The following is a 24,404-nucleotide window of genomic DNA, read 5'->3' as shown; positions in this document are numbered from 1 at the left end:
ACAACACACTGCTAGTCATAATCTGGAAAAAAATATGAAGAAATGGTGAAATTATCCAAAATGAAGCAGTCATTGAAATGCCTGAGGTTTAACATCCTTATTTTTAGACACCTTGTTAAGAACTCTGGCTTTTCAGGGAATACATCATCTGTGACATCCATCCACATAAACTGCAGTGAAAACAGGAAATCCTGAGCTCAACATTTACTGGCACTATAGTGATCCCAGGGCTTCCAGTTTTCCAGGGTGAGAAGTTATTTTGAGTGCCTCTGTTCTGAGGTGCTAAACTCAACTATCAGAGGGTAAACACTCAGCTGCTCCCAGAATTTAAATCTCTTTGGAACATATCCCACAGAGTCAGAAACCGAGGTTTCAAAATCCATGGTCAAATATGAAATAAGTTGTTCTGTAGATTAATTCTATAATTATTTTTGCTATAGTATTGCTTTGGGAGAGAAACTGGGTTAAGGCTGCAGACATAAACTGCTAATCTTTGGGGCTTGATGCATTCTGGACCTTCCACTTCATCCTAAGTAGGAGCTGCCAGCATCATCCTATAGCCTGCCACACCCCAGCAGCTCTGTGTGAGTGTGTGTGGAAGGTGTGCAGACAGACCTCACACCCTGTCCAAGGCTGGTTAAGTAGCCAGCCCACCCACACAGGAAACTACAAAATGTTGGACAGGTGCTCATTTTACTTTGTCCTGAAGCAGAAGCACTATTGTCTGCCCACACATGATCTGGAACACACCAAACACCTTGGCTTAAAAGCCACAGGGAGGAAAGTTGGCCTCACAGGTTAAGTTAAAGAGTTCTACATTCAGGGCAAAGACTCCCTGTGTTTCAGATGTTTCCTTCTGGACTTTTCTACTCAATACTCCCATACACTGGAGGGCTTCCTCTTGCAAATAAAGGTAAGTAAGCAGGGCATGATCTTTCTAAAGGAGCTGGAGACCACCGAGCACCCTCTGCCTCCTTCATACCTGTGACAATTTCCTTCCTGGGGGTTGCTCTGAAGTTGAGGTTGGTGAATCAAACCTCACTGAGGGTGGGCTCCAAAAGGGTGCAGAAATAATGTGTTCAGCTCTATGAAAGGCTTCTAGCACCACTTCAAAAGTAGGTTTGAGAGAGGCTGCACACATATAAGCATATAAGCATATGAATTAAGCCACCTTTGGGCAAGTCACAGTGTAGAAGCTGTAACAAAAAGGGAAAAAAAATAGACCAGCAGCAAGTTAGAGAGGAAGGAAGTGTGATTTTCTCAGGAGATAAATCCAGAACAAAGGTGGTGAGGTGAGATCCTGAAAATCCTAACACATGACACCACCACCATTCATTGCTACAAAACTCTCCCATTCAGTTTAGAACAGAAACCATGCAAAGTCCAAAAAATGTTACCAACTGCCTAACAGAAAAAAATTGAAACTCCTAGTATTAATGGGCAATTAAAGTTCTCTGGTTTCTTTTGCCATGTGTTAGTTTATGTTCCAGGTATTTGATATTACGTTACTTTCTCAGTTTCTTTAATCCTAAAGCTTTTGACAGAACTGATAGCATGAAAGTGTGTGGCATCATCTGAAAATTAGATTAATAATTATATTGAATTTATGCAGCAAAAGCATGAGCATATGAAAAGAGATGTCTAGGACTCATGGGGTGTTTGAATGTTTCGAGGTTGTTAGCTTACAAATGAAGGAAAACATCTGAAAATTTCTAAATGCTTAGTTGTCTGTGATGGATAGGACAAAAATGAGAAAGCTTAAGATGATTTAGTTTAGGCATTAGGAAGAAAAAATATAGATAAAAAGTGGTAAAGTACTGGGACAAATTTCTTGCACAATTTCGATGATATTCACCAGTAGAGATCCTTAACAACAGTCAGTGTAGCTGCCTTTCAGGAATGATCAAAGACTGTGCTTTGGGACAGGGAAATGACAATTTTGAAGGTCCCTATCAAGCACACATTTCTGCAGTCCCTCAGAGATGGAAGGCTTACTTTCACACTTATAGCTCCTTCTGCTGTGTCTCATATACTCAGCTGCAGGAGTCTTGGGGCCCTTTTGGAACAGGAATCTATATATGTTAAGAATTTCCCACTGCGCCATTGCTGAGCACTACGAAACATTCCTTGGTCCCACCATACTGTTCCCATTTAGTTCTCACTACCAGACTAGGGAGCAGCAAGGAAGCTTTGCAAAATAAATTCACTTCTCTATTGTGTCAATGTTCCTATTAATTCACAAGACTTAATCTGTCCTAGATAAAACTGGAAGGCTTGCCTGTGACCTACAAAGAACCATTCCAGCCCTTGCCTGGTGACCACCTGGCTGGCCATGTGGTCCATACCCCACTTCCAGTCCTGATGCAGCCTTGCTTATCCCAGTAACTACCTTGTCAAAGCACATGGCTGCCTGCTAGGACTAACATTTGAGAGATCAGCCTCTAATTTATTTATTGCAACGTCAACACCGAATAACTTAAGCATATTTTCCACAGATGACTGCACATTTTTTTTAACACGCTGTTTCATGTCTGTGTGCCACAAAGCATTCCAAGATTTTTTTGCAAGCTGTCATATATTTTTTGGCATTACATAATCATTTGATCCATGAGCTGCTAGTGGACTTTTTATCCAACTCTAGAGCAAGCTCTGTCTGTCCTCAAGGCTCCTTCTTCCATTTGTCTCAGCTACAAAACATGAATTTGAATAATCTTGTGAGTGAACCAGCATGTTTGCTGACGTGAGCTTCTCTATCAATTGTATTATCATTGCACTGAAAGGCAGACTGCTGAGAGGGTCATCTCTGCCTTCACTGAGAACAGCTTGGTCCTAACATCTGATTGTGTCCTCATATACCTACACCACACCCATAAAAAAATAACTGGATTTTTTTTCCCATGTAAATAATTTCCTTTTCATGATCATTGCTCACAGGATCTTGAAACATCTTCCATTAGGATTCTTAATGAAATATTACAGAGGTTGTTTTTTGACAGGGTCCTAGCTTTTGCTCACATCCCCAGCATTATCTGGTTGTCGGTATCATGTGCCCACATTTAGTCATCTGATCAGTCATACAGATTCAGTATTACTTTCAAAAATTCAGCAGAATTACTGGCACATTAAAAATGAGTCATTTGTTTGAATCAGGGTCCATATCTCTAAGAAAGCCTGGAAAATTGGTCTTGACATAACAAAGTGTTTATAAAGCTAAGTATTTAAGGCAGCTTTCACTTAACCCATACTTTGGCTAGGCTGCAGCAAAAAGATTTGTCTTGTTAAATAATTAGGGGACACATGGGCTGAACTAAATTAATTTTAAATTAAGATTGGTTAAAGTATTGTTTACAGATTAAAACAAAAAATAGGCAAAGCTTTGAGATTCGAGTGACAGATGGGCAAATGCTGGCATTTTCATGGAAGTGCAGTAGTTTTGAGAGACAAACCTCAATCAGATGAACTACTGTAAAAGAAAGTTGGTAAAGTACTTGAAGAGATACCTTGTAAATAGAAACCTCAGTGCTTTATACAGGTCTAGCACAGGTCTCTGGGTATATTTGAATTACTGGTGTTTTGTAGAAAACCAACTCCCCTGTTGCCAGCATATGCTATTGAAACTCTTCAGAGCCTTTTTCCTGCAAGTGTGTAGCAGAGATAGACAAAGCGAAAAATTACTAGACTTGTGATTTTTATATTATTCTGCCCATCCACACCCCTCAGCCCTCTTCCATTCCCCCAAAACAAAAAACAAAACCCCAAAACAAACTAACCCAAACCTAGTAGATCTCACTAGAGTCATAATATACTTTTCTGGAAGCTCCATAGCAGTAAGACTACCATAGTTTCTCCCTCAGAGACAGAGTTCTGTGGTGAGTTCTCTGTTCTCACCTCCCATTTCAGTCTTGGCAAGCCCCGAGTCCTCCTAAGAGAGAAGCAGGAAACCTCCTGCTGCTCAGGGTCCTGCTCATGCAGACTGAGATGACAACTACTTAGTTCCTCTTCTTTGCTGGTTCCACAGCAAAGAGATAGTGCCGCTTACATAGAGAATTTCCTGATGCTTTAACAGATGTCGTTCAGTCAAAATGCCACCTTCCTCTGTTTTTCATCCAGAGGTTCTGAGGAAGGTACAATTTCCTGAATTTCCCTATAAAAGGATAGGGATTAAGAATCACTTTCAAAAATATTTCTGATAGCAGATGGAAAGGAAAAGGCTGGCAAATCTTCCCTGAGTATTCTCTGTTTCTTTTCTCCCATCTAGCTTGAGTAGGATTGTTAAATGATTCTGAGCAGTATCAAAGGAGAAGAGCACGTGTGTGCGGCGTGCAGCTGCTACTAACTTGCTCTGAACGTGTGATCTGGAATGAATTATGAATAGCGCGTCGTGTACACCGCTATTTCCTAGAAAACAAACTCTCACTTACTGAAACCTGACTTGCAAAGCCCTGCTGCTTCCACTGCCACCACACACTTTCCTTGTCTCTGATCTAAGAGTGCTGCCAAGATTCAGCCAAGGCCTCCCTTCCCAAGTCCCCGCTCCAGACATGCATCAGTCTGGACAGGGAGCAGATGTAAGTTGGCAGGCAGTTCCAAGCTCCAAAGAGCTTATTATCTCAATTAAATAAATAAATTTTAAAAAAACAAAAAAAGCTGCAAAAGATGCAGGCCCACATGCTTAAATGTGTTAATGGTGGAGGTTGAAAAAGAGCCTCACTCACCTGATTTCTGATCTGCTACTTTTGTCACCAACCTTCACTGCCCATCTGCACTGAAGTTTGGGAATTCCAGGCACCATATCAATGAATTCTGGCAGGTTACCCAGCATATTTGTGTGGACTCAAGCATAAAAGAAGGTTTCTTATCTCAAAGACCAGAACTATCCAAGACATGCAAGGTAAAGTGCTGTTTTAGAAAACTACTCCCAGAAGAGCAGAACCTCTGTATTTAATCCTGTCTCATCCAATACTCAGACCTTTTCTCTAAGCCTAGCCTCTAAATCCTCATGTATTAGAAGGTTTATTTGGGTTTTTAAGGCTGTTGGACTTTTGTTTTCTTTCCATGCTGAGTGGAAAGATGCTGGCTAATTATTCATGAGTGGCTATGTCTGATTCCATTACCTTGCTCCTTTCACAGCCACACAAAGTTGATGTGAAACACTACTGTTATGAATGAATTGGTACTTCATAGTCCCACTGCCCTGGCAAAAATGGCTGGGTTAGACATAAGGCAGGGAGAAGAGAGAGAGAGAGAGAGAGAGAGATAGATAGATTGATTGATTGATTTAATCAGAGGCAAGATAAATTAGGTTACGAAATTTTCCACTTAGGGGCATTACACCTCTTAGACTCTTTCCAAATAAACTTATTAAAATATAGCCAGTATTAAGAGAAATTATGCAGGAGTATAATTTCTTCTGTCTCCACAACGAAAATATTTTAATGCAACTTACATTTTAATCCAAATCTCCCCCTGTTAAATCTCCTCTCTGCCTTTGCTTATGGCTTTCATGGTTTTGGACAATCTGAGACTTTTCTTTGTTGGTATTAGAGCCAGAAAAAAAAAATGAGAGGAGCAGCATTTCAAGTGAAATAGAAATCATTCACATGTCAAAGCAAATAAAAGAGTTTTGATCACTTCAAACACTTCACCTAGGTATATTCTTTAATTATAGAAAATTTTAGTTGCCATTATGTAACTCAACAGCGTGTGACATCACTTCTTAAAATCCTCACTCTTTTCCCTCAGCCCATCCAGATCCTAGGAACAAGAGAAACTGCTGTAAAATGTAAGATTAAGAACCACTAAATTATACAAGAGCAATCCATTGGTTTGATTCGTTTTCAGACCATTATTAGTGAAATAAAAAGAGACAGACTTATTTTCAAAGACAATAGAATACATGTGAGTCCCATAGTTTTCACCAGATTTTATCAACACTGCCCGACTCGTCTCTGGATTTGACAAGTTATCATGCTAGGCTCAACGGGCCTCTGATGGTAGGCCAGGGAGAAGTCTTTTTTTTTTTCCACATCTTTGGAAAAAGTTAATGCTGGTCTTCCTAGAAAAGCCTACTCACCGATTTTTGTGCTATTAGATCATGCTTACAGTTCACTAAATCTCAGATGATTAACAAAGAAAAATACTCAGAAGAAAGAAGGGAAGAGATCAATATAAACTGGGGATCACAAACATAAATCTGTGCCAGTGATACTTGTGGTAAGCTGCTAAATTCCTGGGTTCCAAGGAGCTGCAGATGATGAATCTATCAGGGATGGATGCCAGTGAACAAATTTTCAGGCCTGACTTTCAGGCATTTCTGAACTTAAATTGGAGAAAAGTTAAATTGGAGAAAAATACTGGGAGTCTTCCTGTCAGTACCATTACTCATTCATAGCTTAATGAAATCTTGAAAGCAGACTCATGCTTTCAAAGCCACAAAGCCTACAAAAACATGCCCATCCCTGAGAAAAATGCTGTTAAAACCAGATAGGAGGAAGCAAACACTTCACACTCATTTAGGAGGTGCTTCCTGCTCTGCTGAAGTGGGGACTAAAAGCTCTCAATTACGGTGTGAAGCCAAGGTGTGAGCACACAAGGGCTAACAAGGAGAAATCATGGGTGTGATGTTCTCTGCTGATAGCACTGCCAACCTGTACCACTGCAGAAAATTTAATTCCTGGTCAGAATTGGTTATTTGTTCTCTTTAATACAGTGAAATATCAGTTTCAAGATACTTGCTGTGGAAGGTCAGCCTGAAGGTTGTCCTAAGCAAGAAAAACTCACTCAGGAAATATATTTTGTATACACCAAGAAGAGGATTGCATTTGAATCAGGATAAAGAAAGGAGCCATCTTCATAAACCCTTAAAATGCAAAATTGTTTTATTGCCGTCTCTCCTTCTCATCTGTGAGTGCTACCTGTCTTAAGGAAGTGTCAGCACTTCCTTCTGCAGTCTGAATTCTCAGGGCTGTATGATTCTGTGCAACAATCTGCCCCAGGCTGGAACACAGTAGACATGCTCAGGCTGCTAGGAACATCTTCCTGACTGCTTGGTGCAAGATGCTTTTGGTTTCTCATTTTACTCACGTGCAGACAATGTATCTCTGAGTGCTATTGATATCGTACACAAAAGGGATTTTTCAGGAAGACTGTTGATATACTAAAGCCACTAATATTTAGATAAAAGCATATAGAACCTGCACACATTTATATAGGATCACAAATCACATGATCAACACCACCTGTTTTACAGGTGGAGAAACGGTGCATTAAGAAATTTCCCTCTTTAACAGGAGATTGTGACAAAAAATATACCCAAAAATCCTGCTTCTCAATTTCCCTAATCTTGATATTTTTAGGCATTGATTTAGCATATATCAGCATGTATAGCAGTTCCTCACATAACAGTGCTGTAAGAACCTGAAATTTTTAGGGGAAAATATCACTTTTTTCTTTAAATCTGTGACAATGGTTCTGATCTCCGGCAACAAAGCTGAATTTGAAAAGCAGAAGAGTCTGTTTGCTACTGTATCCTTCCAAGATTATTTGCTCTTACTGGCCTAGCACTGGCATAGGATGCCCAGAGAGGCTCTGGGATTTCCAGCCTTGGAGATACACCTGGACTAGGCAAGAGCAACCCGGTCCAGCTTTGAAGTTGTACCAAACAACCTCCAGAGGGCCCTTCCAACCTAAATGATTTTGTGATTTTATTCTCTTCCATTTTCTTTGTATTCTATTAAATGCTTCACCTCAAAATGTGGCAAATTTATGCTTTTGACTTTCTTTGCTAATATAGAAGGTCAAGTGTAATTCTATACTAGGTCTACCCAGGAAGGCAGACAGAGGAACTTGATTGCAGGAGAATTTTGATAGTTCGAAGTATAGCTTATTTTTAATGGGTCAGTTCCTTTGGCAACAGTTTTGTTCAGACTATTGCACTGCATTCACTGGCAACACCCAGATAGAAGAAACTAGTTCTTTTCAATCCCTGTGTTGACTACTCTGTTGAAAAAGGGACACTGTGAGTAACAGGAAACTAAAAGGAACAGGAAACAAATATTTTTATTATCACAGTTGCTCATGCTCATAAAGACAGGGAAATACCTTATGTGACATCTCTTGACAAGGTGACACGTAATACAAACAAGATAGATGTGGGGATTGGAGTGGCAAGAGTATTACCATGACCATACTACTCCAACACACAAAGAGACTTAGATATGTGCAAATTACTTAATTGATTAGAGGAGGACTGAGCAGGGCAACTGTATTTACAAGACTTGTGAATTTTGGCCTAACTGCACTGACTGTACCCCTCAATTATCCCGGAATACAACCAAGAGATCTCCTTTAGGCTGAGGAAAGTGAAAAAGCTAAAAAAGCTGGCTTTGATCAGCTTGGAGAATAGAATTCTCCTGGGAGACCTTATTGCTGCCAACAATTGAAAGGAAGCTCATAAGAAAGATGCAGACTGATTTTTTTTGCAAGTCCTGTTGTGACAGGACTCAGGGTAATGGTTTTAAACTAAACAAGGGAAGATTCATACTAGAAGAGATTTTTTTATAATGAAGGTGGTGGAACACAAGCACAGATTTCCCAGAGAGGTGGTGGATTCCCCATCCCTGGAAACATTCAAGGCCAGATGGTAATAGAAATCCAACATCCTTTAAAAAAAATTCATCTAATTCTGGTACAAGTCTTACACTGAAATGAGAATCGTCTTCAAGAAAATTGTGTCTTGTGAAAGCCAATAGATCTGTGTCCTTTGGAATCAGATGACAGGCTTATCTGAAACCTCTTCCTTACACCCCTATCCCCCACCCCCAAAAGATCTAGATAAGGGAACTGAGAACAGAGGCATTTGAGAGCTCTGTTTGATAATGTTACTCTTCTCAGCCTTTGTCTGGGGTTTGCCAAGAAAGTCTGATGGTGCCAAGGACTCTGCTCCTTGCTGTAGAGCCCACCTGAGACTGCCACCAGTATTTACTAGCACCTTTCTGAGATCTGAAATATCACAGCTCTCACTAAGCTGGGAGCAGCCATGATACTGCTGAGAGAATGCTGAGAAAGGTACTGCCTGGCAGCTGTCCTGGAAGGTGTGCTCTCTCTTTAAGGCAAGGAAGTAACAGAAGACCAAGTTCAGGAAGGTACAATTTCAATATGTCTTTAACCTTAAATCCCACAGACAGTCCTGAGATTTAAGTGCTTGCTTAAATTTACACTCACACTAAGGTGCTATCTGTATAAGAATAGATTTTAGCATGTACTTATATACGGCTTCCCCTCCCAGGCTGAATGTTAGGCTGTCTTTGCAGGTGAGACTTGGCATCTTAAGCCCACAGGAAGAAGACTTCACATATTCACATTTAATACGGCTCTTGCCTCTGCCTGATGCTTCAGAATCAAAGCCCCCGTACTTAACCTACGGTTTAACATTTCTCTCATATCTTTCTTTCCACAGTATGTGGCATTTGCCTCCCTGTTCTTCATTCTGGTCTCCATTACCACCTTCTGCCTCGAGACCCACGAGAGATTTAACCCCATTGTGAACAAGACAGAAACTGAATTCATCGGGAATGACACCCAGGTGCGGCACTACAGGGAAGCAGAGACGGAAGCCTTTCTCACCTACATCGAAGGTGTCTGTGTGGTCTGGTTTACATTTGAGTTCTTGATGCGAGTCACTTTCTGCCCAAACAAGGTGGAATTTATCAAAAACTCTTTGAACATCATTGACTTTGTGGCCATACTGCCTTTCTATCTAGAGGTTGGACTCAGTGGCCTGTCTTCCAAAGCTGCTAAGGATGTCCTGGGCTTCCTCCGCGTAGTCCGTTTCGTGCGAATCCTGCGAATTTTCAAGCTGACCCGCCACTTCGTCGGGTTGCGGGTCTTGGGACACACCCTCCGTGCCAGCACAAACGAATTCTTGCTGCTCATCATATTTTTGGCATTGGGCGTCTTAATCTTTGCCACGATGATCTATTATGCCGAGAGAATAGGTGCTAAACCAAATGACCCTAGTGCCAGTGAACACACACACTTTAAAAATATCCCCATCGGCTTTTGGTGGGCTGTTGTCACCATGACGACCCTGGGCTACGGAGACATGTATCCTCAGACTTGGTCAGGCATGCTGGTGGGGGCCCTCTGCGCTCTCGCTGGTGTGCTGACCATTGCCATGCCTGTCCCTGTCATTGTGAACAATTTCGGAATGTATTACTCCTTAGCTATGGCTAAGCAGAAGCTACCAAAGAAAAAAAAGAAGCATATCCCGAGGCCACCCCAGCTGGGATCCCCCAATTATTGTAAATCTGTCGTAAACTCTCCACACCACAGTACTCAGAGCGACACTTGCCCACTGGCCCAAGAAGAAATTTTAGAAATTAACAGAGCAGGTAGGAAACCTCTTAGAGGAATGTCCATCTGACTGTTAACCTCCATCCCGCGTAGTGATTTAAGATTCAGCCAGACTGCTTTCTTAGAGCAATGGGTAGCACATTTATCCATTCTAGTCCCACCATCACACAGTGAATAATATGTGTGAAGTCTAGGTTGCAGGGACAAATGGTACAGTGGAGGCTGATCAGCAAAACTAAGGATGAGAGCACGCTCTAGGAGCCCAAACTTTGGTCCTGGTTAAGGGCATACAAGTCTCAAGATATTTTGGAAAGCTGTTACATCTAGTGGAAGAATTTTGAGAGTTCTACAGCTGTGTTGCTGGACTGTGTAATGCATCTCAGAGGCTCCTGAGAGCTGAATGCTTCATAGAGCAGAGTAGGAGCCAAGTACTCAGCAATTACAGAGCTTTCTGACAAAACAGGGCTGGAATTCGAAACAGCCAGATGCTTTCTCATTTGTTCCCATTTGGGACCTTTCAGCTATTTTAAATGGCAGATATTGTACATCTCATTACAGAAACTAGGTGCCTAGTAAGTTGAAGGGACAACTATACCATCATGCATATTCATGAGACAATCCAGTCTCTTTCTGATGATTAACTGCAAAGTAGAACAACAGCTCAAATTCTTGACACTAATGCAAAATGACTCACTCTGAGACAAGACTAGATGTAAGGATGTTTATTCCATGGCATGCAAATCAATCTATTCTATAATATTCCACTAGAATTTAGCATTTAGAACTATGACGAGTTTTGAACCACATTTTCTAAAACATGCTCCTTTTGCAAGTATGGGTTGGTGAGTTACAGCTCTTTCAACCTTCTAGCAGCAAAGGCCAACTGGAAAAGGTCTGACTGGTCATTACCGGCTGGTTTGGCCTAAACAGTGATTGCCTCATTCTTATTTTTAATTGTACTGATTCATGTTAGCAATAGGTGAAACCAGAGCTAAATTAACCATTCTAATTCTACTGGGAGGGGGGAGGGAAATGGAAAGAATACTAGTCACCATGGAATATATTATAATATCCCATGGCTAGTGGTTAATTATGGGAATATCTCAGTTCTATGAGACTCCTATGGCACACAAAATTACGGGGCTCCAATTTGATTTTTTTAAACCCCATAATCTACCTCTACCCATGGAATATCACTATTTATTCTATGGAGTAATTAGAAAGTAGATAACCACGTTGAAAACAATGCCAACTTCATTTTTGGCAGATGTTCCAGCCAAGTAGCATAGTAGACATTCTTCAGCCTTTTCAGAATATCCCCCTGCATTGTATTAGAAAGGACAGATTGCCAGCCAAGTGATCTCAACTGACATAGAGTTCAAAACAGGTGTTTTGGAAGAGCTAGCATATACCTATGATGGTCTTGTGTTATCATTTTTTGCTTTGAAGAAAATTCTGATTTGTTACTCATTGTGAGTGAGATATTTTCTCATCATCTCATAGCCATGCATGTTAATGTCATTGTGAGAAGCACAAAGAAAGTGAGACTTTCCTTTGTGTGTGAATTCACCAATGCCAATGCTAATTTTGGAGGGGAAGAGCTGGTGGGAATCTTTCTCTTCTTTCCTATTCTCTTTTCTCTTCCTTATTTTCCCTTCTGTGCAAGTATGTAAAATCCATTCAAAAGGTAAATAGCTTTCATTTTGTTTTTGTTAAAGGCTATTTCCATTGCAACAGGCCAATCACAATTCACGTGACTGATAGACTGTACCAACTGTACCCTTGGCGCACATAAGCAATGGTTCTATCATCCATTCCCCTCAGGTTGCAAATGCTTATCACTGCTCATGTTCAAGCAGCAAACTTCCTCATAAAGCAGATGCTTTTGTGGCATCATGGATCAAGAGGGAAAGAGGGCACAGCAGTATTGTGTGTCTCCTACCATGATCAATGTGCCAACTGCCCCATGATAGGGTGCAACAAGTGCCAGACTCTGAGGTACTTTAGCAGTCAACTACAGAGTGAAATCAGCTCAGAAATCCCTGGCTTTATAAAATTCCTTCCATTACCTACTCTGGTCCTCTCTGGGAAGTGGAGGACCAGGAATCTACAAGTTCAGTACAATTCCGCACTGGTATCCTGAGAATACATGTAATTTTGGTTCAATGTGGAACTGTTTCGCCACCGTCAGTGCTCTAAACTCAGCTGTTACCACAATATCCATGAAGTACTGATAGTAGCAGCAACTTATCTATTTCTGCAATAATTAAGAGAGACTATTTTTATATACATATACAAGCATATATATTTTAAGAAGTAACAAAGCACACTTACACTTCAGCTAACAAAATTGTAACACTGTAGCTGGAGTTCTGTTTCTGATAATTATTATGCACCACTAGCAGCAAAAAAATATTGCCTGCATCTTTTAGCTTCCAAATAGGGAAGGATCTATATGTGTGCAGGAGAAAAGCAAAAAATACTAAGATCAGAACCAAACCATTAAAACAAGATCTGCATTGCTTTGGATGTTAAGTTTCATTTCTGTAACATGAAGCATTCACAGAAACTGACTTATTTTTGAAACCATTACCAGCACATTATATGAAAGCAGCGACTTGCAAGCAGTGAAAAGCTTTAGATTGGTTAACATCATATAATTGCAAACACCTAGTTGTAATTAATATTATAGTTAATATTGCACTAGGAACACAGAATGGGTGCCTAACTTTTCTAAAATAGTGTTCAAGTTGTCCAGCACATTTCTTGTAATTTTTAACTGTAAAGCTTCAGTGTGACAGTGTCTAGGACACATAAGATCATGTGATTTGTATCCAATATGTAATTTAAAACAAAAAAGCTTGCTTAGTTGCTCAGGTGTAAAGGACATCACATGAAGTTATTAATTCTATATATTATTGGTGGTGGAGGGACTAAACACATCACCAAACAGGCTAAGCATGAAGTAGTTCTACACCTGAACTCCCTCTCTCATTCTCCGAGTCAGCACTTCACATCTGCTCCTGGTCCATGCCCTCAGGGCCAAGGGGGCTCTACAGAGAGCTCAGCACAGCTCTGCCCTGTGCCTCCTCCCAGGATAAGGAGCACTTTCCTGGCGCAGGCATACAAACAGCAGAGCTTTGCCCAGAGGCTGCACAGCTGCTGCCAATGATGCTATGGTCATTTACAGCCAAAGCAAAGATGCTTTGAATTTAAAGACTGGCAGATTTGAATTAAATCTTTTTATTGCCCCCAACGCTCTCAGCAACTCAGTCCTGGACTAATCTACATCTGGCAGGAGGGTATCTTTAATTAACAGTACTTAATTTTAATCTGTCAGATTTAAGAATGTCAGTTTCATTCTACCTTACCTCCCTGCAGTAGCTCTTCCTGTTTTCCATCCTGTCTGACCCCACCAGTGGGTGGCTGGGAAAGCAGCAGAAGTGAGGAAAGGCATTTCAGAGTAGAAGATGGCAGAGCTAGAGCTGCAGGCAGACCTTCACCAGCAGCATTAAGAAAGGAGACATTTCCTCTATACAAAACATTGTTTGCAAAGCCGTTTCTGCTGAGAGTACCTGGTGAAACTGGGCCTGATACAGAGCAGCAGATTTCACCTGACCAATTTGACCTAAACTCCTTAACCTGGGGATATCTCAAACTATAGAGAACTGTGTGTCCACTCACTTAACATACACCCACCAAGTTTTTGCATCTCCATGTCAAAGGATTGATGTTGCTAGGTTGCAGTGCTGTTTACAGGCCCTGTTTAACATCAGGGCTTCATTTTGACATCATTTTATACAGGACAACTACTATACTGCAATCAAATACCCAACAGGCTAAGTGGACAGCAAAGAGAAGATGGAAATAATCCCCAATATTTTCAGTTGACACAGGGCTTAATTTAATTAAGGAAGATTACTTGAAAGGACTGTGGCAGAGCCACCAGTTGACTATAACTATAAAATCATCAGTCAACCAGTCTGCTATGCTGGAGTGTCTTTTATCTCAAGGCTTGAGTATCCTAAATAGTCAGTATCCTAACAGAAGTTTTAAAAAAGTAAAAACAGACCAAAAAACACACACAAAAAAAAAAACCAAAAAAAAAACCCCAAAAAAGGAAAAACAAACCCAGAAAAAGACAGTTACCACTTAAACATGACTTTTGTCCCAAACCTCACACTGCCCTACAAGTATAATAATTTAATTCAGTACACAGTGAAACATTTAAAGGCACAAGTTTGTGAGAAGACACCAAAACATTCAACACAAGTATTAAAAGCTCTCAGTTTTGTTTTTAAAGTGTTGCCCAGTTCCTCAGCCCTTCTCTTACGTGAGCTGTGCGCTCACCTGCTGGACCGGTTGACTGCATGGTGACATCTCAGAGTTGTCACTGGATGAGGCAGTGAATGCAACTTCCCAACATTGTAAAAGAAATTTAGAACATGAGTGGAATTCGTAACTTCATTTGATGCCTACAGTACTGTCTGGTGCCACACAGCAATGGTCTAAAGAATGCATTCTTAATACATAAGCCAAGGAGATAAGTTATTTGGGGTTTGTTCCAAGATCTACCCCACCCTTTTATTCTTTTCATATATATACAAAAGGTTTATATTGACTTTAACATGGCCAAATCAAGAATTTCTCACCTCTCTGATCCACTCTGCATGGAGCTTCACTTAAGCTATACTCCAATGATATCCTTGTGCAGGCTCTTTCACAGTGTACTGGGGGCAAAATTCTCTATTCATTGCACAGCTGTAAAATACACAAAAAAATTACTAGAATTGAGGCACCTAAGAGGAGAGGGGTAATATCTGTCATTACTAACACAGACTTCAGCTTCAGAAAAACATTCTGTGGTTCCTTTACTTCTCTGCCCCAAAGCCAATTTTTAATAACCCACTCCTAGACTATCCTGATGTCTGAATAGTTAAAGCAATCCAAGTCTAACACTGACAGAAGGGAGCTACAAAGTTGCAGTGACTCCAGTGTACTCCATGGTCAGATGAACTGGAACAAACTGTGATGTTAGGAACCCATTATTTCAATGCAATTTCCTGAGAGAGAGCTGATCTCCTTTTAAAGAAATCATGTGGAATTACCCATTCCAGCTTTATCACTCATGCTTTCTGAAGGAGTTGCTCTTTTCTCAGGGCTTCATTTTTCATCTCTTCTGTCATCATAACCTAAATAACCCGTATTCCTTGTGCAACACACTGGCTCTAACGTCAGAAGTGTGCTGAGCGCTGTAATTCTAGTGCCAGTGCTCAGTGGGAGCTGGGAACTCTAGGCACCTCTTGTCAGAGGCCCATTCTGCTGCCTAGCATTTCACTGCAGCTTGTGAACCTCGGTGGCTTTTATGGAGAACAAAGCATTGTTAAAGCCATAGGCATGTAGTCACTGTGGTGGTCCTTCAAACCTCCAGGAAGCAAATTCTCTGATCAAGTGTCTCTGAACATTATAAAAAAAAGTCTCATTCTAATTTTAGTGTCATAAAACCTTTGCCTCTCTCTGTAAGATGGACAGTAGATGGCAAAGTAACTGCTAAGATCTTAGGTCTGTTTCAGCTCAAAAACCTCAGGTGTTTAAATGGGCATAAAAAGTACTAAAAAAGCAATGGAAAAGGTAATAGGGAGGTGTTTTTTCTTTCCTCACTATACTTAGCCTTCCTAGTCTTTAAAATGCAAAACTGCTCACTCCAAAATAGCAAATGAGGTAATGATCACATCTTGATATCACTGACAATGGAGAGTCTTTGGGATCTAATGGAGAAATTGCTAACAGCTCAAAACAAAAGGAATAATACTCAGTTATTCTCATCTAACTTAAGTTTAACTTGTATGAGGTGCCCCTTATAGTGGAAGAAGAATCAGGCAGCCTTTGAGAGTAATCCACTCATTTATGACCTGAGTCTGGGGGTGCCTTTCTCCATAAGAGATCACAGGTGACTGCAGCTCTAATTCAATACTGGCAGTTAAGCGCCTACAGTTCTGTGGAAGCACTTTGGATCTATTCCTTGCCCCCTGCCCCAGGCATTCCTGGAGCCTCACAGCTGAGGGTCACATGTAAAGCAGAATCTATAACTAATATAATGTAATACCTTGCTGTACAATTATTCATCTGTCACTTCCTGTAGAGATAAAACCAGTGGGTGTCACTTGTACTACTGTTGACTAGAATGTGAGTAAAAAATAACATCCTCTATGTCAAGTAATTTGAAAACAAAGAGAAGGAGCTATGTATTCAAGTACAGTGCTTTATGTTTCCTCCTTTTTTCTGGCACTAGGTGAGATGTGAAAAAAAATTCTAAAATTAGAAAATCTCCCCACACAAACCCTGTAGGCCAGAGCTGGGGCTGAATGGGTTTAGGGAAAGGACTGCACTAAGCTAAAAAACAAGTGCAGAACTAAATAATAAATTTTAGGAGTTTTCATGCCTTAATAACCTAATGAGCACAAGGCACTTTGAGTCATGGGAAAACACAGATACAAGCACTTCAGCCAAATAAGGCCAACCTGTGCCAATCCTCCAGCACAAAGCAGATATAAATATGGTAAATCCTCTTTCTCAAGCACATGGTTCCCATGCCATCCAGTGCAGAATGCATTCCTGGAATATGAAAGAGATACTCTTGGCATCTCTTCCTTCCGCTGCGCTGAGTATGGCTGGTGTTTGCAGGACAGATACAAGAAAAGGCGCCTCTGTGCAACAAGTGCATTTCTGCTGCAGTACAGTTAAACACACCAGATCACTTGTTACTACAAAAGCCAGGGGCAAAGAGGTGTAGGGTATGAGGTCCCAGTTCTGTGCTCAGTCCACTTGCTTGTATCCCTCTTGGACTATACTTGCTGGATATTTTCTCCCAGCCTTTTGTTGACTTGCTTGTCTGTTTATATGCACAAAGCCGAAATAACAAGCACTCTACCATTCCTGCTGTCATTGTTCTTTGTATTCATTCATCCACGTTCCATGTCTCAGACACCTTCCATACTGTATAGATCATCATACTGTATTCCTCAGTCAGAGCAGTAATATAAAGCGGTAACATGACTCACCTGACTGCATTTTCCTGTAACTCCTACCTGACCTATCAATGACCCCCCTGGTGTTAGTGAGACTCTCAGATGTTCAGAGTAGGTATAAGTAAACCCCCAAGAGGATCAGGATGAAACTAGGAAGGATCTTCCAGAGCTCTTTGCAATGCAGGATTTCCAGAAGCAACTGTTCTCAGCACTGTATTAAGCACATATCCTGTAATGCCTGTAAATAGCAAGATGCACTGGATCGACTTTCCTAGAGCTCCTGTACTTCTCTAGTAGTACCAGTAGGTAGGCAGCCAACATACTGTCACCTCACTTCAAGAAGTAGTACCTGTCAAGGGTGATATTCTCTGGGAGTGATGTTACTATGTTGGCTGAGTTAGTACTGGGAGAGACGGTCACCACCGTCACTGGAGTGCCTTTCCTGGGGGACACGGCTTCCTGGAGGGACCCAGGTCGACACGGTGGTGAGTAAATGTTGAAGAGGTAGGTTGGGTTGGAAGGATTCTGCATAATTCATGTAGCATACTAAATTCTGTTCTCGTGCCAGTGTAAAGTCCTTCAGTACTCAGAAAAGCTTCATAACAACTTTCAAAATACGCAGTAATATAAAAACCAGGAAACTAATAAACATACCTAGATAAAGATATTGATTTTAATGGCCTTAGAATATTGGGGTAACTAAAATGAAGTTGTTATATAGGAATCTTAATTCTTTTACATGTTCACATTTCTCTCTTTTTTCTCTTTCTCTCTTTCGCTCTGTTTGTTAACATTTACTTGTTATTGCTCTACGTTGCTTGCGACTTGTGTATGTTACAGACTGTCACATTTTATTCTGTGAAGTTTTTCTCCAATTCCCATCAACCTGAGCTCCATGTTGGGCAGCCGAGGAGATTACAATACAGTTCTTTATTGCAAAAGAACCAGGAATGTCACAGACTATAGGTAACTTCACTGAGGTTGTGACACAAAACCTGATGCGAGGTATTAATGCAAAGAGTAAGTACTTGGTATGAAAATAGAGCTATTTAGTCAAATTACTTTCTTTTTTTTCAGATAGTCTGCATGGGAAAAATTAATTTTCATTACTCTCCAGAAGAAAACACTCCCAAACCTACCAGTCTAGGATTCTTGTCACTCTCATTTGAAAACCAATGGTGCCTATGTCAACATATCATCGCTCATTTTCAAAGGCTTAAACCCATATTTTCTATGCTGTTCTCTATGCTAAACTTCCTTTCACACTCTCCAAGTCATCATTTCATCATTTTGTCATCCTTGTCTGTGGTTTAATATCTCTTCTACATAATTCTTTTTCTAATGTAATATAGTTATATCCCTTTCACTCTGAGGACCTGATTAAACAACAACAAAAATGAGTCCCCACCCATGGGATTCACATTTCTTAATCCTGTGTGAGGCTCTGTAGCCTATAAAATTGATTTCTGTAGCCAAAGATTTTCTGGCACAGAAGCATAATTGTTACTTTGCTGAATGATGTCCTGAGCAAAGCATTTTATTTTACAATCCTCCCCAATTACTCTCATAAACTAGTTTTAAAGAATGGTAAAAAGTAGCTGGTAGACATTCTGATCATTTTCCAGAGGGACAACATGAAGTTTATTGCTTATTCTTAATTGTCAGGAACTCAGAAATCACTATAGTCATGTACCAGCTCAAGAAAAGCTTATTTGTCCCAGTATGAAGTTCCTTTACTGCCTGATTTGCTGTTACGCTCTGACCCTCTCTTAATAAGTGAAGAAGCACAGCAGAGTTTCCATGAAGTCCAGCATAAAAAAATACACTAATTTATACTGATGCAATTGATGAGTGGACAATGAATATTAATGCAGAGTAAACACTATCCAGGCAACTAAAACAGACACAACTTGCTAATACAAGTGGAATTTGACTTCAAGAGACTCAAGAGAGTAGGGAATTTAACTGTAAGTACTTCCTTTCCATGCAACACCTCAGACAGAAATCACTGAATAACACAATTCTTTAGGTTGAAAAAGGTCTTTAAGGTCATCAAGTCCAACCTCTAACCCAGCACTGCAAGTCCACCACTAAACCATGTCCCAGACTGGCACATCCACACAACTTTTAAATAAGCCTGGGGATGGCAACCTCACCACTTCCCTGGACAGCCTGTTCCAATGCTGGACAACCCTTTTGGTGAAGAAATGTTTCCTCATATCCCATCTAAACCTCTCCAGCTACAACTTGAGGCTATTTCCTTCTGTCCTATTACTTGTTACTGGGAGAAGATCGACTCCTGCCTGGCTCAGCCTCCTTCCAGGCAGTGCAGAGAGCGCTGAGGTCTCCCCTGAGCCTCCTTTTCTCCAGGCCAAGCACCCCCAGCTCCCTCAGCCTCTCCTCACAGGACTTGTGCCCCAGACCCTCCACCAGCCCCATTTCCCTTCTCTGGGCTCTCTCCATCCCCTCCATGTCTTTCTTGCAGGGGTGCCCAGCACTGGACCCAGGATTCAAGGTGTGCCCCCCTCACCAGTGCAGGGGGACAATCCCTGCCTGTCCTGCTGGCCGCACTATGGCTGATCCAGGCCAGGCTGCCCTTGGCCTTCTCGGCCCCCTGGGCCCTGCTGGCTCCTGTCCAGCTGCTGTCAGCAGCACCCCCGGGTCTCTTTCTGCCCAGCAGGGTCCCAGCCCCTCTGGCCCAGCCCGTGGCCCCGTCTGGGGCTGCTGTGCCCCCAGGCCGGGCCCCGGCGCTCGGCCTGGCCGGCCCTGACAGAGGCGGCCTCAGCCATGGATCCGGCCTGTCCCGATCCCTCTGCAGAGCCTTCCTGCCCTCCAGCAGCTCCCGCTGCCACCCAGCCTGGAGTGTCTGCAGCTGGCTGAGGGTGCCCTCCATCCCCTCATCCAAATCACTGATAAAGATTTTGTACAGCACCGAGCCCTGGGGAACACCACTGGCACCGGCTGCCAGCTGGATGGAATCCACTCACCCCAGTCTCTGTGCTCAGCCATCCAGACAGTGTTTTACCCAGTGAAGAGTGCACTTTTCAAAGCTATGAGCACACAAGTTCTCTAGGAGAATGCTGTGGAAAACCTTTCCCTCATCAATTAAGTGGGTCACCTTGTTATAGAAGGAGATCAGGTTGGCCAAGCAGAATCTGTTTCCTAAACCCGTGCTGTCTGAGCCTGACCCCCTGGCTGTCCTGCATGTGCCACATGATGGCACTCAGGACAATCTGCTCCGTGACCTTCCCAGGTACCAAGGTCAGGCTGACAGACCTATAGTTCCCCAGGGCCTCCTTCTGGCCGCTCTTGTAACTTGGTGTCACATCTGCCAACCTCCCCAGCGCACCAGTACTGCTGATAAAGGATGGAAAGTAGCTTGGTAAGCAATGCCATGAGCTCCCTCAGTACCTTTGGGTACCTGGCCTGAAAACTTGTGTCTTAGCGCTCACTGACCATTTCCCCTTGGATCATGGGAGATTAATTCTGCTCCCCATTCCTGTCTTTCAGCTCACTGGACTGAGTACCCAGAATAAAACTGGCCTGACTATTAAAGTCTATGACAAAAAAGGTGTTACACAGCTCAGCCTTTTCCTCACCCTCTGTCACCATATATTCCCTCTGCATCCAATAAAGGATGGAGATTCTCCTTAGCTCTTTTGTTGCTAATATATTTCTAGAGAGATTTTTATTGTCTTTTAGGGCAGTAGCCAGATTGAGTTCTAGTTGGCCTTTGGCCCTTCAAATTTTCACCCTGCCTGACCTCATGACATTCCCTGTAGGGATCCTGAGCTGCCTACCCCTTCTTCCAAAGGTGAAAGTCAACTTTTTTTTTTCCCTGAGCTCCAGCCAAAGCCCCCTGTTCAGCCAGGCTGGTCTCCTTTCACCAGCTGGTTCTTTGGCACACAGGGACAGCCTGTTCCTGTGCCTTTAGGATTTCCTTATTGAAAAATGTCCAGCCTTCCTGACTTCTTTACCCTTCAGGATTGCCTCCCAAGGGACTCTGTCAACCACTCTCCTAATGTCTGCCTCAAGAAGTTGAAGATAGCAGTTCTGCTGACCCCCCTTTCTTACTCTCTAGGAATCAAAAACTATCATTTTGTGATTCCTGTGCCCAAGACGCCTCCAACCATCACGTCACCCACAAGTCCTTCTCTGTTCACAAACAACAGGTCCAGTGAGGTACATTCCCTAGCTGGCTGACTAGAGAAGTAAAATCTAGGGATATAAAGTCAATGGATATTTTCAGATAGCAAGCAGCTCTTAACTCCTTCACAAATCAAAGTAAATGCCTTTGAATACTTGAATTCCTACTCCTAATTTCATCATAATCATTTGCTTAGCACAAGAATTATCATGCAAAAGTGATGCTGCAAAACCAGGATACAAAAAGGAATGTAAGATCCTTGCTTTTTTTTTTTTTCTCCAAGAAAAAGACAGCTGGGAAAATCTGTCCTCCAGCAGCCTCACGGCTGCTCTACTTCCCACTTCCAGATAAGAGCCTTGTAGCTAAGAAAAGCTAGAGCACAGCAATTCTCCACCCTCACCTCAGCTGTGCCACCCCTGCTCCTGTAGCTTTCTGTCACGATCCCAAAAGCCAGGGAAACCCATCATCCCAAGAATAATTTCCCATTGCCAGCAGAGTATGACACAGATAATGTTTGCCACAGTAAGAACCCTTTTACATCACCAGGAGAGTATGACAGGACTGAAATACAGAAGAGTAATTAACTCATGGAACACATACCAATACTTTCTTCAGGGAGCCAGCTGGATTAAAGGTCTCTGCTCTTAGGGAACCTCATGGAGATCCTTCTTAATAAACCTCTTCAGGCAGCTACTGTAAACATTAGTGACACATTTTAAATGAAAATGACCCTCATGTTCTGAAAAAGGACCAAAGGACACTCAGTTGATCAGGAGTGGGACTATCCACAAACAATAACAATGGCAGTCCCAGGTTTGGATCAGGACTATAAGAGCACAGTTGAGATCTAGAGAAGTGGTAGGTTCATTTTTAGGTGTACCTGGGGTGGGGATGTGAAATGTAACTTTACTCAGAGAAGAATACCTCAGCAGCAAGATCTTCATCTTTCAAGAAACTTACCTTCCTGGCCCTGTTCTCAGCTGCTCCTGCCTGCTTCCTTCCTGTCAAATCCTTCCCTTGAAACAGGCTGCAAAGCTCTGAAGTTACCCAATGTCTGTTTTGGAAAGTTGTAGGTACTCAAGCTCTGTCCTTATCCCTTTCAATTTTTAAAGAAGGGTAGGAGCATGACTGTCTCTGTCCTTCAGGAGGAAATTGCCAGTGACTTCATTTGACCAAAAAAAACAAAACTATGTCTATTTTTTGCTGTGTTTCTGATCTAGAGCTGAGAAAACCCCATTTTCTTCAGCAGAATGTGGACAAATCTGTCACAGTGTATGTGTTCAGACATTGACTTGTAGGTGACTATGCTTGGATACCTTGCTATGGATTGTGGGGCTTCTCTCTGCCCTGTTTCAGAGTGATCCTGTAAACACTGAACATTATCCCCTCTGAGAGTACCTTTCAACTCATCCAGTCTTTGGAGTAAGTGGCCGCGGCACAGGTTTGTCAATATATGGGAGAGGACGACGTGGGGGTTTGGGGGCACAGCTACAATCCTGAGATGAAGCAGTGAGAATTGCCACCACCCTTGACCCCATCATGACTTCTGACAATGCCTACAGGGTAGGACATGAACTTGTTTCTTGGCAGCTGTTGGAGAATGACAGTGTTTGCTCCAGGGAAGAGGACTGGGGTGACTTTCCCTGTGCAGGAACCATTTCAGCTCAAGTGCCACATTTCTAAGCATAGGTTGAGGTCAATAAATGCATCATACAATTATGTGCACTGATACTCTGAACATAAGGTGCAGTTCAAATAGTTGGAGAGTCAGCGTCAGACTCTTGCTTATAATCAAAACCAGCAGCACTGGTAAAACCACTGTAACAATTTATAACCATTTGCTGTGGCAAAAGAGATGAGTAATGGAGCAGCAGGTACATGGGCAGCTCTACTGTGCTTCTCCACAATAAGCAGAGTACACTAATGCAAAATCCAGCAGTTCTCCTAAGTAGAGATATTTTTCAGTATTCCTTCCCCCCGTTTTGAAATCCAGCATTTGCTTGGAAACACACGAGGCATTTTAATGTGCTTTTCTACAAACGAAGAGGGATGAGATAGCGGGAAAAAAAAGCAAGTGGAAACCATACAAATGATGTAGTTGTGACACAAACTACTCACCTGGGAAATATATGCTGAATATTTTCTTCAGCCTCTCAGCCAAATCTCTGCAGGAGAATGCTTTGAGCTGGTGCAGTTAGCTAGGTATTCACAGATAGGACAATTAGGGAGATAAGGTGCCAAGCTGAGAGTCAGAAGATTTTGTTGTAAATAACCTCTTACATAGCAGTAGGCAAGTCACCTCACTGCATGGTAGTTTTACCCATCTGTAAAACAGAGATGATAATATTGACTTCTCTTCATAGAACAGAACCTGAAGAACAAAAAATGCTGTATGAGTCTCATTCAGATTCTGCTAGCAGGGATGGAAGGACCCATGAGTTTGGTAGGCCAGAATAAACACTTAGAAGTTTTAAGCACCTAGAAATAGTTGTCATTAGTATAATTGGACTCAGAGTCACCAGACAGCAATGCTTGCATAGCTTATCTGGAGCGCTCAAACACAGGGTCAGTCTTGGAAAAAGCAAACATGCAAATGGAAATTTAAGAAATCAACCTGAAATAATGTCATTTCATTCCATCTTTTGACCTTATTCCTAAAATTGTTCAGCACATCAATCTGCTAGTTAAAACAACTGGAACTTCTAACTGTGGACTGATGGCATCAATGATGTTTATGTTTTCTTTATTCTTGTAACAGACTAATCACACCCCTCCAGAGAATTAGGTGCTGTAGCCAGTGGTTTGGAACACAACTATTCTACTTAGCACTTACTAATATCCACCAGCAATAGATGCAGTGTTCTGTGCTGGCAATT

General features: G+C 41.9%; 1 protein-coding gene across 1 annotated transcript in view; it reads left to right on the top strand.

Moving 5' to 3' along the window:
* The window catches only part of KCNC1 (potassium voltage-gated channel subfamily C member 1), a gene marked incomplete at both ends in the record, with an annotated part of 103,742 nt that overhangs the window by 73,774 nt on the left and 5,564 nt on the right, over positions 1 to 24,404 (top strand). Inside the window, one exon of the mRNA XM_084208471.1 lies at positions 9,458 to 10,391. Coding sequence (XP_084064597.1) covers positions 9,458 to 10,391 — 934 coding nt within the window. The remainder of the gene's footprint in view (positions 1 to 9,457; positions 10,392 to 24,404) is intronic.

Source organism: Fringilla coelebs (assembly GCF_963513975.1).
Source record: "Fringilla coelebs genome assembly, chromosome: 6".
NCBI classification, from domain to species: Eukaryota; Metazoa; Chordata; class Aves; order Passeriformes; family Fringillidae; genus Fringilla; species Fringilla coelebs.
This window is presented reverse-complemented; position numbering and strand designations above follow the sequence as displayed.